General features: G+C 38.8%; 1 protein-coding gene across 1 annotated transcript in view; it reads right to left on the reverse strand.

Moving 5' to 3' along the window:
• The window catches only part of VWA3B (von Willebrand factor A domain containing 3B), a 240712-nt gene that overhangs the window by 152795 nt on the left and 74640 nt on the right, over positions 1–13277 (reverse strand). The window contains exon 7 of the mRNA XM_049784589.1: positions 1907–2032. Within this exon, the coding sequence (XP_049640546.1) occupies positions 1907–2032 (126 nt within the window). The remainder of the gene's footprint in view (positions 1–1906; positions 2033–13277) is intronic.

A 13277-nucleotide genomic window follows, 5' to 3' on the forward strand; every position in this document is an offset into this window, starting at 1 on the left:
GACCACTGGGACTCCTGCCTTTAAGCAGGGAATACAGCATTACTCTAAAGCCTGATTTCATCCCTCCATAGGAACTCAGGTTACTGCTCCTGGCAAAATAATTACATAATTGGACCCAGGCCCCTCAAGATAGTCAGTGGTAGGAGAAAGTCACTGCCATCAAGAATTTTTAGGCCACAAAAAGCAAACTCATTCTTTTCTCTCTTTCTGTTGCATCCCAATTCCCAGCCAGCACAGCCTCCTAGCTCCTCTCTCACATCAGGACCTCTATAATACAGGCAGGGGATCTAGACAATACCACCCACATAGGCTCCCAAACTGCATTAGGGTCACCTAAGAGAATTCCAAAACCCACTGTCCTAATCATATCCAAAAGGATAATATAAAATACAGAGAGGTCAAGGTATTGGTATTTTTATGGACTGACTAGGTTTTCATCCTGGCTTTTTTATTCCTATTTAAGGGTGGGAGGCTCTCAAGTGGTGCTCAGAAAACTTGAGCACTGCTCCCAACAATACTAAGTCAACTAAGCTGGGGATTCAATACAATAGTCTGAGGATAAAGTGCTGCTTGGGCCCTCTGTGGTGGCAGGGTTAATCTGGGGCTTCCACAGTCATTCTAGCAGAGTGGGAGGCCTACAGGATAGCATTTGGTAATGCTCAGGAACCATGTAATATTGGGGATGTAAGTGTAATTGATTACATGCAAAGTATGAGTATTAAACCCTCTGTCTCCTTGTTTTTTGTAGCTCTATACCCTTGGGCACATTGTCTTGCCCTGAAAGGAAATACTAGTAGAGCCTGTCTTAAAGAGTGTGGGAATTAATAAATAAATGAAAGGCTGTGCAAAACCTAGAACTATACCTAACAGGAGAAGAATATGTTCAGCATTGTTTTTCACCAAGGTGACCTTAAAAGAATTCCATGCCCTTCAGAGAAAAGTTCTTTACTAACTCCAGAGTTTACATAGGAAAATCAGTATACTAACTCCCTTATCTGAAAAGAGTGACTTAATGTAGATCAAGCACCTTCTGAGGGCAAAGCATGCATGATTTTACTTAATCTTTACTATAATCCCTTGAGATTGCTATTACTAGAATCATTTTTACAGAAGAATAAGTCAGGAATTAAAGAGATTAACTAAGCAATGGAGCTAGGATTTAAAACCAGGTCTTTCTCATTCCAGTGCAGGCTTCTCTGAATTATCTCCTCAGCTGGATACCAACTCTTAGACATTCATTTATGCCTTTGCATTGATCAATATTCACAAAAATCCTGCTAAGTCAGTTTAGCCAGACTCCCCAACCCTGGATATCAGATCAAATTCTTTAATCTCACCTCATACCACTACCACCACCACTCACTGAGGTGGTGCCTGCCTGCCTTCAGCAAAAATCCTGTTAAGTCAGTTTAGCCAGTATCCACCAGCACCCCCAGCCACCCACCTTGCTTTTTCTCAGTAATTTCTATCCACAACCTCCTACCATTCTCCTTGATTGTATATCCCGCCCTATCTAGTTCATTCACAACTAAGTCCTTTTCTACACAGGGGACACTTTCCCGTTGTATTCACACCTAAAGAAAATCACTGGTCACTACTTTAACTGCTATGAGGTTCCATTTTTTTCTTTTTACTATTTTTTCTTTCACACATGGGCCCACATGCGTGTACACATATGCATTCACAAACACACATATATATACATGATCATATACACTCGCACATAAACTCACACACACACTTACATAAACACACACACACACACATACATACACTCAGCACAGCTCTGCAGGTTTTTCTCAGGAACTACTCACAGCTGATCTGTAATACACTTCTTGGTAAGAAACATGGAAACAGTACCACTGGTGAGAGGGCATAAGTGCCCACAAACAGACACAAGACCCACCACAGTCTTTTAAGGACACGTTGGACTTGGGAAACTTGGACACCAGCATCTGAACCTGGGCTAGGGTGCTGCAGGCTTCCTCCATCTCCCTCCAAATGAGAAACACATCCTCTCTGACCTTGGCTCCTGTGGAAAAAAAATATAAAGCAGTGTGAGTGGCAGCTGTAGCAGACCTTGACCACTTGGGAGTCAAACAGGCCTGGCACATTACTGGAACTTTTTTTTTCTTTTGTCTTTGTTGCTTTGTTTTTGTTTTGTGGATGAACAACAGGTGATGCTCAGAAGATACTCCTAACAATGAGCTCAATGATCACTACTGGCAGTATTGGAGGATCATTCAGAGCAAGGAATTACCGTGGGACTACCTATATACAAAACATGTGCTCTGGCCCTTTGATCTCTCCAGCCCACAAAACATTTCTGAACATCAAATTCTATTTCATACCCCACTAATTTCTTTACTGAAAGTGGAATAGAAATCCCTAATAAAGTGCTGTTATCTGCAAATCTTAAGAGTAGATTTCAGATGCAATTAATCCTTGAGTAGGTATTGGAGCAGTCCAAATATCTTAGATAAATTATTAAAAATCCTCATACAAGAGAAAGAAAAAATATGCAAAAGCACCAAACAAAAGCTGAGGTGACTACTATAGGAAGGTAAGTTTAGTGGTATATAAAGGAAAGGAAATAACCCTAATTCTATCCTGTTTTAGCTTAGATTTTCTTTAAAACCCCTTTACAAATCTTGATTTCCCTTTAATGTAATAGTAAGTATGAGTTTCTTTTCCTGAACCTCTGTTGTTCAAGCTAAAGAATAGGTTTAGTTATATAAACATTTGAAATAATTATATACCACAATTAATGTATATCCCCCTCACAATCAATTTATCAATGAAAATCTGTTTCAGAATATGCCCAGGCTGGTCTCTACCCTCATCAGAATCCAGGTTCAAATATATCAGTAATTTCCAGAAGGTGGGGGTTTGATGGGAGGGCACAGGAGCAGAAGTGAAAGAGCGGTGACTACAAACATGTAATATAAGAAGTTCTTGTAGGAGAATCTGCATAGTATCAATGTCAAAATTCTGCTTATGATATTGTCTATATTTTTATTTCATAGGAAAGGGGAAATTGGAAAAGGAATACATGAGTATATCTGATTACTCGTAATGCTTCTTATAACTTCGGGTGAATCTACAGTAATTTCCATATGCATCTCAGCCAGAGCTTGCTGTATGCACAGGCCAGTTTTCCCATTATGGTGCTTTGGACCTTCGTTGCTACCTTGTGATGTATCTTTAAGTTCCACATATGAAAGAAATCATTGTGTATCTATCTCTTTCCTTCTGACTAACTTCATTCAGCATGATATCGTTTACTTCCTTTTATGTTGTTGCAAATTGCATGATTTGTTTCTTCCTTAGAAAGTCAATAGTGCAACAATCCTCAGAGACAATGAGAGGAGGGCTGGAACTTCCACCTCACTTCATGAAGCTCACCACAAAGAGTGGTGAGTGCAGTTATAGAAATAACTTCACACACATAGGACAGGCAGGACAGGGTAAAAGACATGGCTTAGGAGCACAGGTCAGGGAGAGTTTGGCAAAGAAAACAGGTGGCAGAGAGACTCACTGCAGAGGAAGGCCATGAGGAATAAAGCAAGCTGACTCCAATGAATTTCTTTTCTGACTGCTTGGTGTATTATTTCTCCACCACTATCCTGCTTCATCAGACCTGTCAACCTGAAGGTTTTATGTGCATTGCCAACAAAAGAAGCCAGACAGAGGAACTTAGATGCCAGCACCCCTATGTGCCCACCTTCCCTGGAACCATCTGTGGAGGTGAGTCTACACGCCCAGAAAGGGAGGAGCCACTGAACTCTTCTTGAACTCAGATGCCAGCACCCCTATCTGCCTCTATTCTGTGCTGTGCTGCATTTTCGGCCCAATTTCATCCTGTGTGTGGCTCATCCGCGGATGGCCCGCCTTCCCTGGAGCCTTCCGTGGAGGTGAGTCTACATGCCCAGAAAGGGAGGAGCCAGAGGAGCACTGCTGCTTCGTTTCGTGGCTGTGCACATCATTTAGCCAATGAATACAACCACAACACGTAGAAAACCCCATAATACAAGTGTGACAGTGGGGAAACAACGCAGGCCAGCACCAGACATAGAGAATGACGAAGGAAACTCTGATGACTTGAACATGACCAACCAACAAGTCACTCTCTCAGACAAGGAGTTTAGAATCGAAATATGGAAGATGTTCAAAGAACTCAAAGAAAATATAGAAGAGATCACTAATAAGAATCAAGAGAATATGAAGATAGAAATCAGAAAACTCCAAACTGAAATTTCAGGTCAAATAACAGGTCTGAAAAACTCAGTAGATGAATTGAAGAAAAACATGGTTGAGCTTTCCCATGGGTTAACAGCAGCTGAGGATAGAATTAGTACACTGGAAGATGAGATGAATAACAATTCCATACAGCAGAAGATATTGGAAAAAAGCCTTAAAGGAAATGATCAAACAATGGAAAAATTACTCAAAGAATGGGAACAGATGAAAATAGAAGTCTATGATAAGATCAACAGAAAAAACTTAAGAATCATTGGAGTCCCAGAGACCCAGGAAGAAAAGCTCGAGGAAGAATCAACAGTCAAGAACATCACTAAAGAGAAAATACCAGAGCTAAAGAATACATCCGATCAAATCCTGCATGCCCAAAAGTACCAACTAAGAGAGACCCCAAGACACATCCTACTCACAATGACGAATACCACAGATAGAGACAGAATTCTGAAAGCAGCAAGATCAAAAAGAGAAATTACATTCAAGGGAACATCCTTGAGATTTACTGCAGACCTGTCACTGGAAACACTCAAGGCCAGAAGGCAGTGGTGGGACATAGTGACAAAACTCAATGAAATAAATGCTTTGCCTAGAATACTGCACCCAGCAAAACTCACTTTCAGGTTTGAAGGAACAATACATGGTTTCACAGACAAACAACAGCTCAGAAACTTTACAGATTCAAAACCATTCTTAAAAGAAAACCTGAATGACCTACTTTAAGACAGACTGATCACAGACACACCAAACTCTAATATAAAGATGGCACCAACTACCAGGACAATTCTTTCTCTCACATTGGACTAAATGCACCAGGTAAGAGACACAGAGTGGCTAAATGGATCAAAAAACTCAATCCAATCTTCCGCTGCCTACAAAAAACACACCTGAATAGTCAGAACAAACATAGACTCAAAATAAAAGGCTGGAGGAAAATCATCCAAGCAAACAACACCCATAAAAAAGCTGGAGTGGCCATACTAATATCAGATGATGCAAACTTTATAATTAGGAAAGTTGTAAGGAACAAAGATGGACATTTTGCATTAATCAGGGGATACGTACAACAGGAAGAAATCACTCTCCTAAACATATATGAACCGAATGAGGGGCCAGCAAAATATTTAATAAAATTGTTGACAAATCTGAAAAATAATATAAATAACAACACAATAATTATGGGAGACCTCAACATGGCATTGTCAACACTTGACAGGTCAACCAGACTGAAACCCAGCAAGAATATACTAGACCTAAAAAGAGAAATGGAAGAAAGAGGCCTAGTAGATATATACAGGACACTCCACCCCCAGAAGCCTGGATACACATTCTTCTTTAATGTACATGGTACATTCTCCAGGATAGACTACATGCTAGCATATAAAACATACCTCCATAATATCAAGAAGATAAAAATTTTGCAGGCTACCTTTCTGACCACAAGACCCTGAAATTATATGTGAACTACAAAGGAACACAGAAGAAAAACTTTAATACCTGAAAGTTAAACAGCCTAATACTGAATAACCAGTGGATCTGAGATAAAATCAAAGAGGAAATCAAAACCTTCCTGAAAACAAATGACACTGGAGACACAAACTATCAGAACCTATGGACACAGCAAAAGCAGTACTGAGAGGAAAATTTATTTGATAAGGTCCAACACCCATTCTTGATCAAAACTCTCAGCAAGATGGGAATGGAAGGAACCTTTCTCAATATAGTTAAGGCCATCTACCACAAGCCAGAGGCAAATATTGTCCTCAATGGAGAAAAACTGAAAGCCTTTTCTCTAAATTCTGGCACAAGACAAGGCTGTCCTCTCTCACCACTCCTATTCAACATAGCACTGGAATGTACTTGCTATAGTGATTAGGCAAGAAAAAGATATCAAGGGAATCCAGACAGGAAAGGAAGAAGTAAAGCTCTCATTGTTTGCAGATGACATGATACTCTACTTAGAAAACCCTAAATTCTCTATGAAAAAGCTTCTAGAAACAATAGACTCATATAGCAAGGTGGCAGGCTACAAAATTAACACACAAAAATCAATGGCCTTTCTATACACCAATAGTAATAAGGAAGAAAATGGACATTAAGAAAACAATCCATTCACAATAGTGCCACACAAACTCAAATATCTTGGAATCAACTTGACTAAAAATGTGAAGGACCTATACAAGGAAAACTATAAAACTCTGCTCCAAGAAATAAGAGAGGACACACGGAAATGGAAACACATACCCTGCTCATAGATTGGCAGGATTAACATCATTAAAACGGCAATACTCTCTAAAGCATTGTACAGATTTAATGAGATACCTCTAAAGATACCCATGACATTCTTCAAAGAAGTGGATCAAGGACTTTTGAAATTCATTTGGAACAATAAACACCCTAGAATAGCTAAAGAAATCATTGGGAAAAAGAATATGGGAGGAATTACTTTCCCCAACTTTAAACTGTACTACAAAGCAATACTTATCAAAACAGCATGATATTGGAATAAGGACAGGCCCTCAGATCAGTGGAATAGGCTTGAATACTCAGAGAATGTTCTCCAGACATACAATCACCTAATTTTTGATAAAGGAGCAAGAAATCCTAAATGGATCAAAAATGCCTCTTCAACAAGTGGTATTGGCACAACTGGCTAGCCACTTGCAAAAAAATTGAACTTAGACCCCCAGCTAACATATGTACGAAGGTAAAATCCAAATGGATGAAAGACCTCGATATCAGACCCGAAACCAAAGATATATAGAACAATGCGTAGGTAAAACACTCCAGGACATTGAGACTAAAGGCATCTTCAAGGAGGAAACTGTACTCTGCAAGCAAGTGAAAGCAGAAATTAACAGATGGGAATATATTAAACTGAGAAACTTCTGCACCTCAAAAGAAATAGCGCTCAGGATACAAAAGCCCACCACTGAGTGGGAGAAACTATTCACCCAATACCCATCAGATAAGGGGCTAATATCCAAAATATACAAGGCACTGACAGAAATTTACAAGAAAAAAACATCTAATCCCATCAAAAAATGGGGAGAAAAAATGACAGACACTTTGACAAAGAAGAAATACAAATGGCCAAAAGACACATAAAAAAAAATGCTCCACGTCACTAATCATCAGGGAGATGCAAATCAAAACAACTATGAGGTACCACCTCACACCCCAGAGATTGGCACACATCACAAAGAATGAGAACAAGCAGTGTTGGCGGGGATGTGGAGAGAAAGGAACTCTTATCCACTGCTGGTGGGAATGCCGTCTAGTTCAACCTTCATGGAAAGCAACATGGAGATTCCTCCAAAAACTGGAAATCGAGCTCCCATATGACCCAGCTATACCACTCCTAGGAATATACCCTAGGAACACAATATACCCTAGGAATACAATACAAAAAACCCTTCCTTACACCTATATTCATTGCAGCACTATTTACCATAGCAAGACTCTGGAAACAGCTAAGATACACTTCAACAGATGAATGGCTAAAGAAACTGTGGTACATATACACAATGGAATATTATGCAGCTGTCAGGAGAGATGAAGTCATGAAATTTTCCTATACATGGATGTACATGGAATCTATTATGCTGAGTGAAATAAGTCAGAGAGAGAGAGAAAGATGCAGAATGGTCTCACCCATCTAAGGGTTTTAAGAAAAATGAAAGACATTCTTGCAATAATAATTTTCAGACACAAAAGAGAAAAGAGCTGGAAGTTCCAGCTCACCTCAGGAAGCTCACCACAAACAGGGATGAGTTTAGTTAGAGAAATAACTACATTTTGAACTATTCCAATAATGAGAATGTATGAGGGAAATAGAAAGCCTGTCTAGAGTACAGGCGGGGGTTGGGTGGGGAGGAGGGAAATTTGGGACATTGGTGATGGGAATGTTGCACTGGTGATGGGTGGTGTTCTCTACATGACTGAAACCCAAACACAATCATGTATGTAATAAAGTTGGTTAAATAAAAAAAATGAAGATAAATAAAAAAAGAAGCCAGACTGAAAGTGTTTCAATACTGTTGCTTAAATAAATAAATACTTAATAAAAGAAAAAAGAAATAACTACACAGAGAACTACCATAATCATGTGAATGAATGAGGGAACTGGAAATCCTGTCTGGAGTACAGGTGGGATTGGGGTGGGATGGAGGGAGATTTGGGACATTGGTGGTGGGAATGGTGCACTGGTGAAGGGGGTGTTCTTTACACAACTGAAACCTAATCACAATATATATGTAATCAAGATCTTTAAATAAAGAAAAAAAGTTTCAAAAAATAACATAAAAAAGTCAATAGTATTATATATATAAACCAGTTTATTGACATAATAATCTGGGTCTGACTCAGTCATTGGGCTGTTTTCATATCTTGGTAATTGTACTAATGATGGCAATGAACATAGGTATTTATATATTATTACAAATTAATATTTTTGTGTTTAGGGGATATATGCCATGAAGTAATAATATGGCAATTGTATTCCTAGTGTTTATATGTGGAAAATCTCTCTTTTTTTATAAGTTTTTATTCAAAATTTTTTCTTGAAATAGAGTTGCATTGTATCAAAAATAATAAAATATTGGTGAATTAATTTATTTTTATTATTTATTTATTTATTTGTCTTTGGGGTCACATTGAGCAGTGTTCAAGGTTTACTCCTGGGATTCTCAGGGGACTTGATGGGGTGCAAGGGATTGAAAATAGGCCATCTGTGTGCAAGGTGAGTGCTCTACCCACTATATTACTGCCCTGGCCAAATATCTAGTAAATTGAAACAAAGGAAGTGAAGATCCTGGAAGCTCTGAGGGCACCATCTGGGGTTCTTTGTATCAAAACTGGATTGGCTCTATCTAAAACAAACATCTTAATCTTTTACCAGCTCTCTGTGTTTCTGTATATCTTATATATGAAAACTAAATAATTATTTTACTTAATAGAACACAATAGACTGTAATAAAACCCCAAAGAATTATTTCTGGAAATAGAAAAAACTAAGAAATTGGTATGAGAACATAAAAACTTCAAATAGCCTAAACAGGGGCTGGTGAGATAGTGCAGCAGTAGGGCGTTTGCCTTGCACGGAGCTGCACAGTTAACACAGAATACACCATGGTTAGATCTCTGGCATCCCATATGGTCCCCAAGCCAGTAACAATTTCTGAGCGCATAGGCAAGAGTAACCCCTGAGTATCACTGAGTGTGACCCCAAAAACAAAACAACAAAACAAGGGGCTGGAGAGATAGCATGGAGGTAGGGCATTTGCCTTGCGTGCAGATGGTCGGTGGTTCAAATCCCGGCATGCCATATGGTCCCCTGAGCCTACCAGGGGCGATTTCTGAGCATAGAGCCAGGAGTAACTTCTGAGTGCTGCCGGGTGTGACCCAAAAACAAAAAACAAAACAATACAAAATGAAAATACAAAAAAGCCTAAACAATCCCAAGGGGAAAAAATCATAAATTGAGGTATAAGTTATGAGCTTCAAACTGCATTGCAAATATATAATTATAAAAAGTCTGGTATTAGAATAAAAAACAACTCACAGCTGAATGGGAAAGAATAAAGAGCCCAGAAATAAAACTACAGATAGGTCTGGGGAGATAGAAGAAGGATTAGTGATTAATATGCATATTTTGACCCTGAGTCAATTTTCCACATGTCATGGACCCCTGAACATCACTTCATGCAGATCTAGAGGGCTTTGATCACCACTGATTACTCCTGCACTGTAGGGCCCACGTAATACCAATTTTCTCAGGCCCTATCACTGAACCACAGGCCCATTTGACAAAGAATTGCAACAGGGAGGGTCCCAGTGATTTATAAATACTAAACATCTAATATTTTTTAAATTAAAAAAATAATAAAATCACATATAAAAAATCTATGAACAAAGAGCCAAGGGAAGACTTTAATAAATGGCACTGGGAGGAACCAGAGCGATAGTACAGTGGGTAGGGCATTTGCCTTGTAGACGGCCAATCTGGATTTGATCCTGGATATCCCTTATGGTCCCCCCCCAGCATGCCAGGAGTGATTTCTGAACACATAGATAGGAGTAACCCTGATCATCATCAGGCGCGGCCTAAAAACCTAAACAAATAAATAAATAAATAAATGAATAAATAAATAAAGTGACATTGGAAGAGCTGTATTGATAGGTGCATGCAAAAGATTTAAATTAAACCATTATCTTACTCAAAATACAAAACTCATTCAACATTCAATTTTATAGAAAATCTGAATATATGGGGCCAGAGAGATAGCACAGTGATAGGGCATTTGCCTTGCACGCAGCCAATTCAGGAAAGATGGTGATTTAATCCCAGAATCCCATATGGTCCCCCATGCCTCTCAGAATCAATTTCTGAGTGCAGAGCCAGGAGTAACCCTTGAGCACTGCCAGGTGTGACCCAAAAACAAAATAAATTAAAAAATTAAGTATAAAGCTTTGAATAAAATTTGAAACCATAAAATACATGGAAAATACATTAGTTGATAAGTTCTCTCTTTATTTTTTTTATTTATTTTTAGCCATATTCTGCATAGTTTGAGGCTTACTCCCACCTCTGTGCTCAAAGAACACTGCTGGCAGGGATCGGGCAACAGATGGATGCCAATGATCAAATCCAGATCAGCCAAATGCAAGGCATTATCTGCCCACTCTACTATTTCTTCAGTCCCAGATAATAGCTCTTTCACATCAGTGATAATTTATGACCTTACCTCCAAGAGCATGAGAAGCAAAAAAATAATGTAAATAAATGGGGCAACATCAAATTTAAGTATGTGTGCACAGAAGGAAACATCATTAAAATAAAAATATAGGAGCAAGTGAGCTTTTCCACCCTCCTAATCACAGTTCAAGTCCCTCGAACCATATAGTCTCTTTGAACACTGCCAAGAATAACCCCTGAACATAGTGTCAAGACCCCTGACAGACCAATCCATAGTACAAAGCTTCCCACAAATATCAGGAGTGTGCAGTTAGGGAAGAGAAGGGACCACTGTGACAATATTTGGAAATGATCACTCTGGACAAGAATTGGTTCCTGAAAGGAGAGGGATAGACATGATACCTCTTAGTAATAATATTGTAAACCCCAGTGTCCAAAAGGGGGAGGAGAGTGAGAGAGTGAGAGTGAGAGAGAGAGAGAGGGGAGAGAGAGAGAGAAAGAGAGAGAGAACGAAAGAAAGAAAGAGAGAGAAAGAGAGGGGAGAGAGAAGTGAGAGGAGAGAGAGAGAGAGAGAGAGAGAGAGAGAGAGAGAGAGAGAGAGAGAAAGAGAGAAACTGTCTGCCCCGGAAGAGGATGGGAGGGAAACTGAGGAACTGGTGGTGGGGAATGTGCACAGGTGAAGGGTATTGTATATTGCATGACTGAAACTCAATCATGAATAACTTTGTATCTGTGAAAAAAACTATTATGAACAACCTGTATTCATGATGTTTGAATACAGCAGTTAATTTTTATTAATTTGAGGAAAAAATAAATGACTGTACACATAGAATGATTGCACTAAAATTTTTAAAAATCCCTGAAAATAAAAAATACCTGAGTACCCCCTGAATGTGATCCTTATGCACACACACAGCATCAGAATGAAGAAGAGAGGATATTTTCAAACCACATATAAAACAAGGAGTTAATATCCAAAAACAAAGAAACAAATCAATAAGAAAAAAAACCCAATTAAAAAATGGGCAGAGAATCTAAACAGGCCTTTTACTAAAGAAGATCTACAGATGGCCAGCAGACATATGCAAAAATGATTGTCAGTTAGGAAATGCAAACCAAAAAAACCACAGTTAAGATTTCACTATTATCAAAAAGTCAAGAAACACTAAGTAAATTTGGAGAACTGTGTAGAAAAAAGAAACTTAGTGGGAATGTAAATTGGAGCAGTTTTGATAGAAAAACAGTATGGAGGCTCCTCAATAAACTAAAAATAGGAACTACCATGTGATTCAAGCAGTTTCTCCTCTGGGTATTTATTTTACAATATGAAAATACTAATTTGACAACACATGAAATATTGACATCTGTAGCAATATGAGTAAAACTTAAGGACAGTATATTAAGTGAAATAAGAAATTTAAAGACAAATGCCATGCAATCTCATTCATAAGTGATAAATGAATCAAGCAAAGCAAGAGGAAATATTTAGACTGAACAGGTAAAAGAAGTTGATTGGTTGGTGGTAGATGGTAATTGTATACTTGATAATGGGTATAGTGCGACAATATACCAGACATATTGCCAGAATCTGTATACCTGAAATTTTCAGTGTTGTAAAATACTGTGAACCAGTAGTACTCAATCAACAAAAACAAACCACACAATTGTTTAGGCTATTACAACTGGCTCAAAAAATATCGGTGATGCTATTAAAGTAAACTGGATACAACTTCTCTAGTGATAAAAAATATCTTTTGCTTTATGCTTGGGCCTCCCAAACATTTTCTCATATCTCACCACAACTCTGAAGGCAAATTCAATTCATGTCCCCATTTTACAAATGGGTAAAAAAGGCAGAGCAAGTCCAGGGTCAACCCACCAATAAAGGCAGAGAAGAGAGACATCCATATTAGTGTGTCACACAAACCTTATTGCCTGGCTACTTTCCAGGGAAAGAACAGAAGGTTATAAAGAATACTGAATACCTACCCCAACTGTTGGAGTCCTGCTTACCAGGCCTGCTTCCCTAACAGTCCTTAAGGCCTCATAGTCAAAAAGAATGAGATTCTACCAGTAGTTGAAGGGGTTGTCCCCAGAGACTCTCACTGAGGTAAAAGGACTGACCTTTGGCCTCCAAAACTGCCATCAGGGCAGTTAATGACTTTTAGCATGTTTCTGACTTTTAGCAGAGCCAGGCAGAAGTTAAGAGACACCAGAATTCAATGTAAGCCAGGTCAGGAAGATGGAAGAAACTAGAGACAAGCTGTGACAGAGACAAATGGCCACCACAGCTTTGCAGCCATCTAGCCAAAGGGGTGAAATGTGA

This window comes from Suncus etruscus, chromosome 12 (genome assembly GCF_024139225.1).
Source record: "Suncus etruscus isolate mSunEtr1 chromosome 12, mSunEtr1.pri.cur, whole genome shotgun sequence".
Lineage (NCBI taxonomy): Eukaryota > Metazoa > Chordata > Mammalia > Eulipotyphla > Soricidae > Suncus > Suncus etruscus.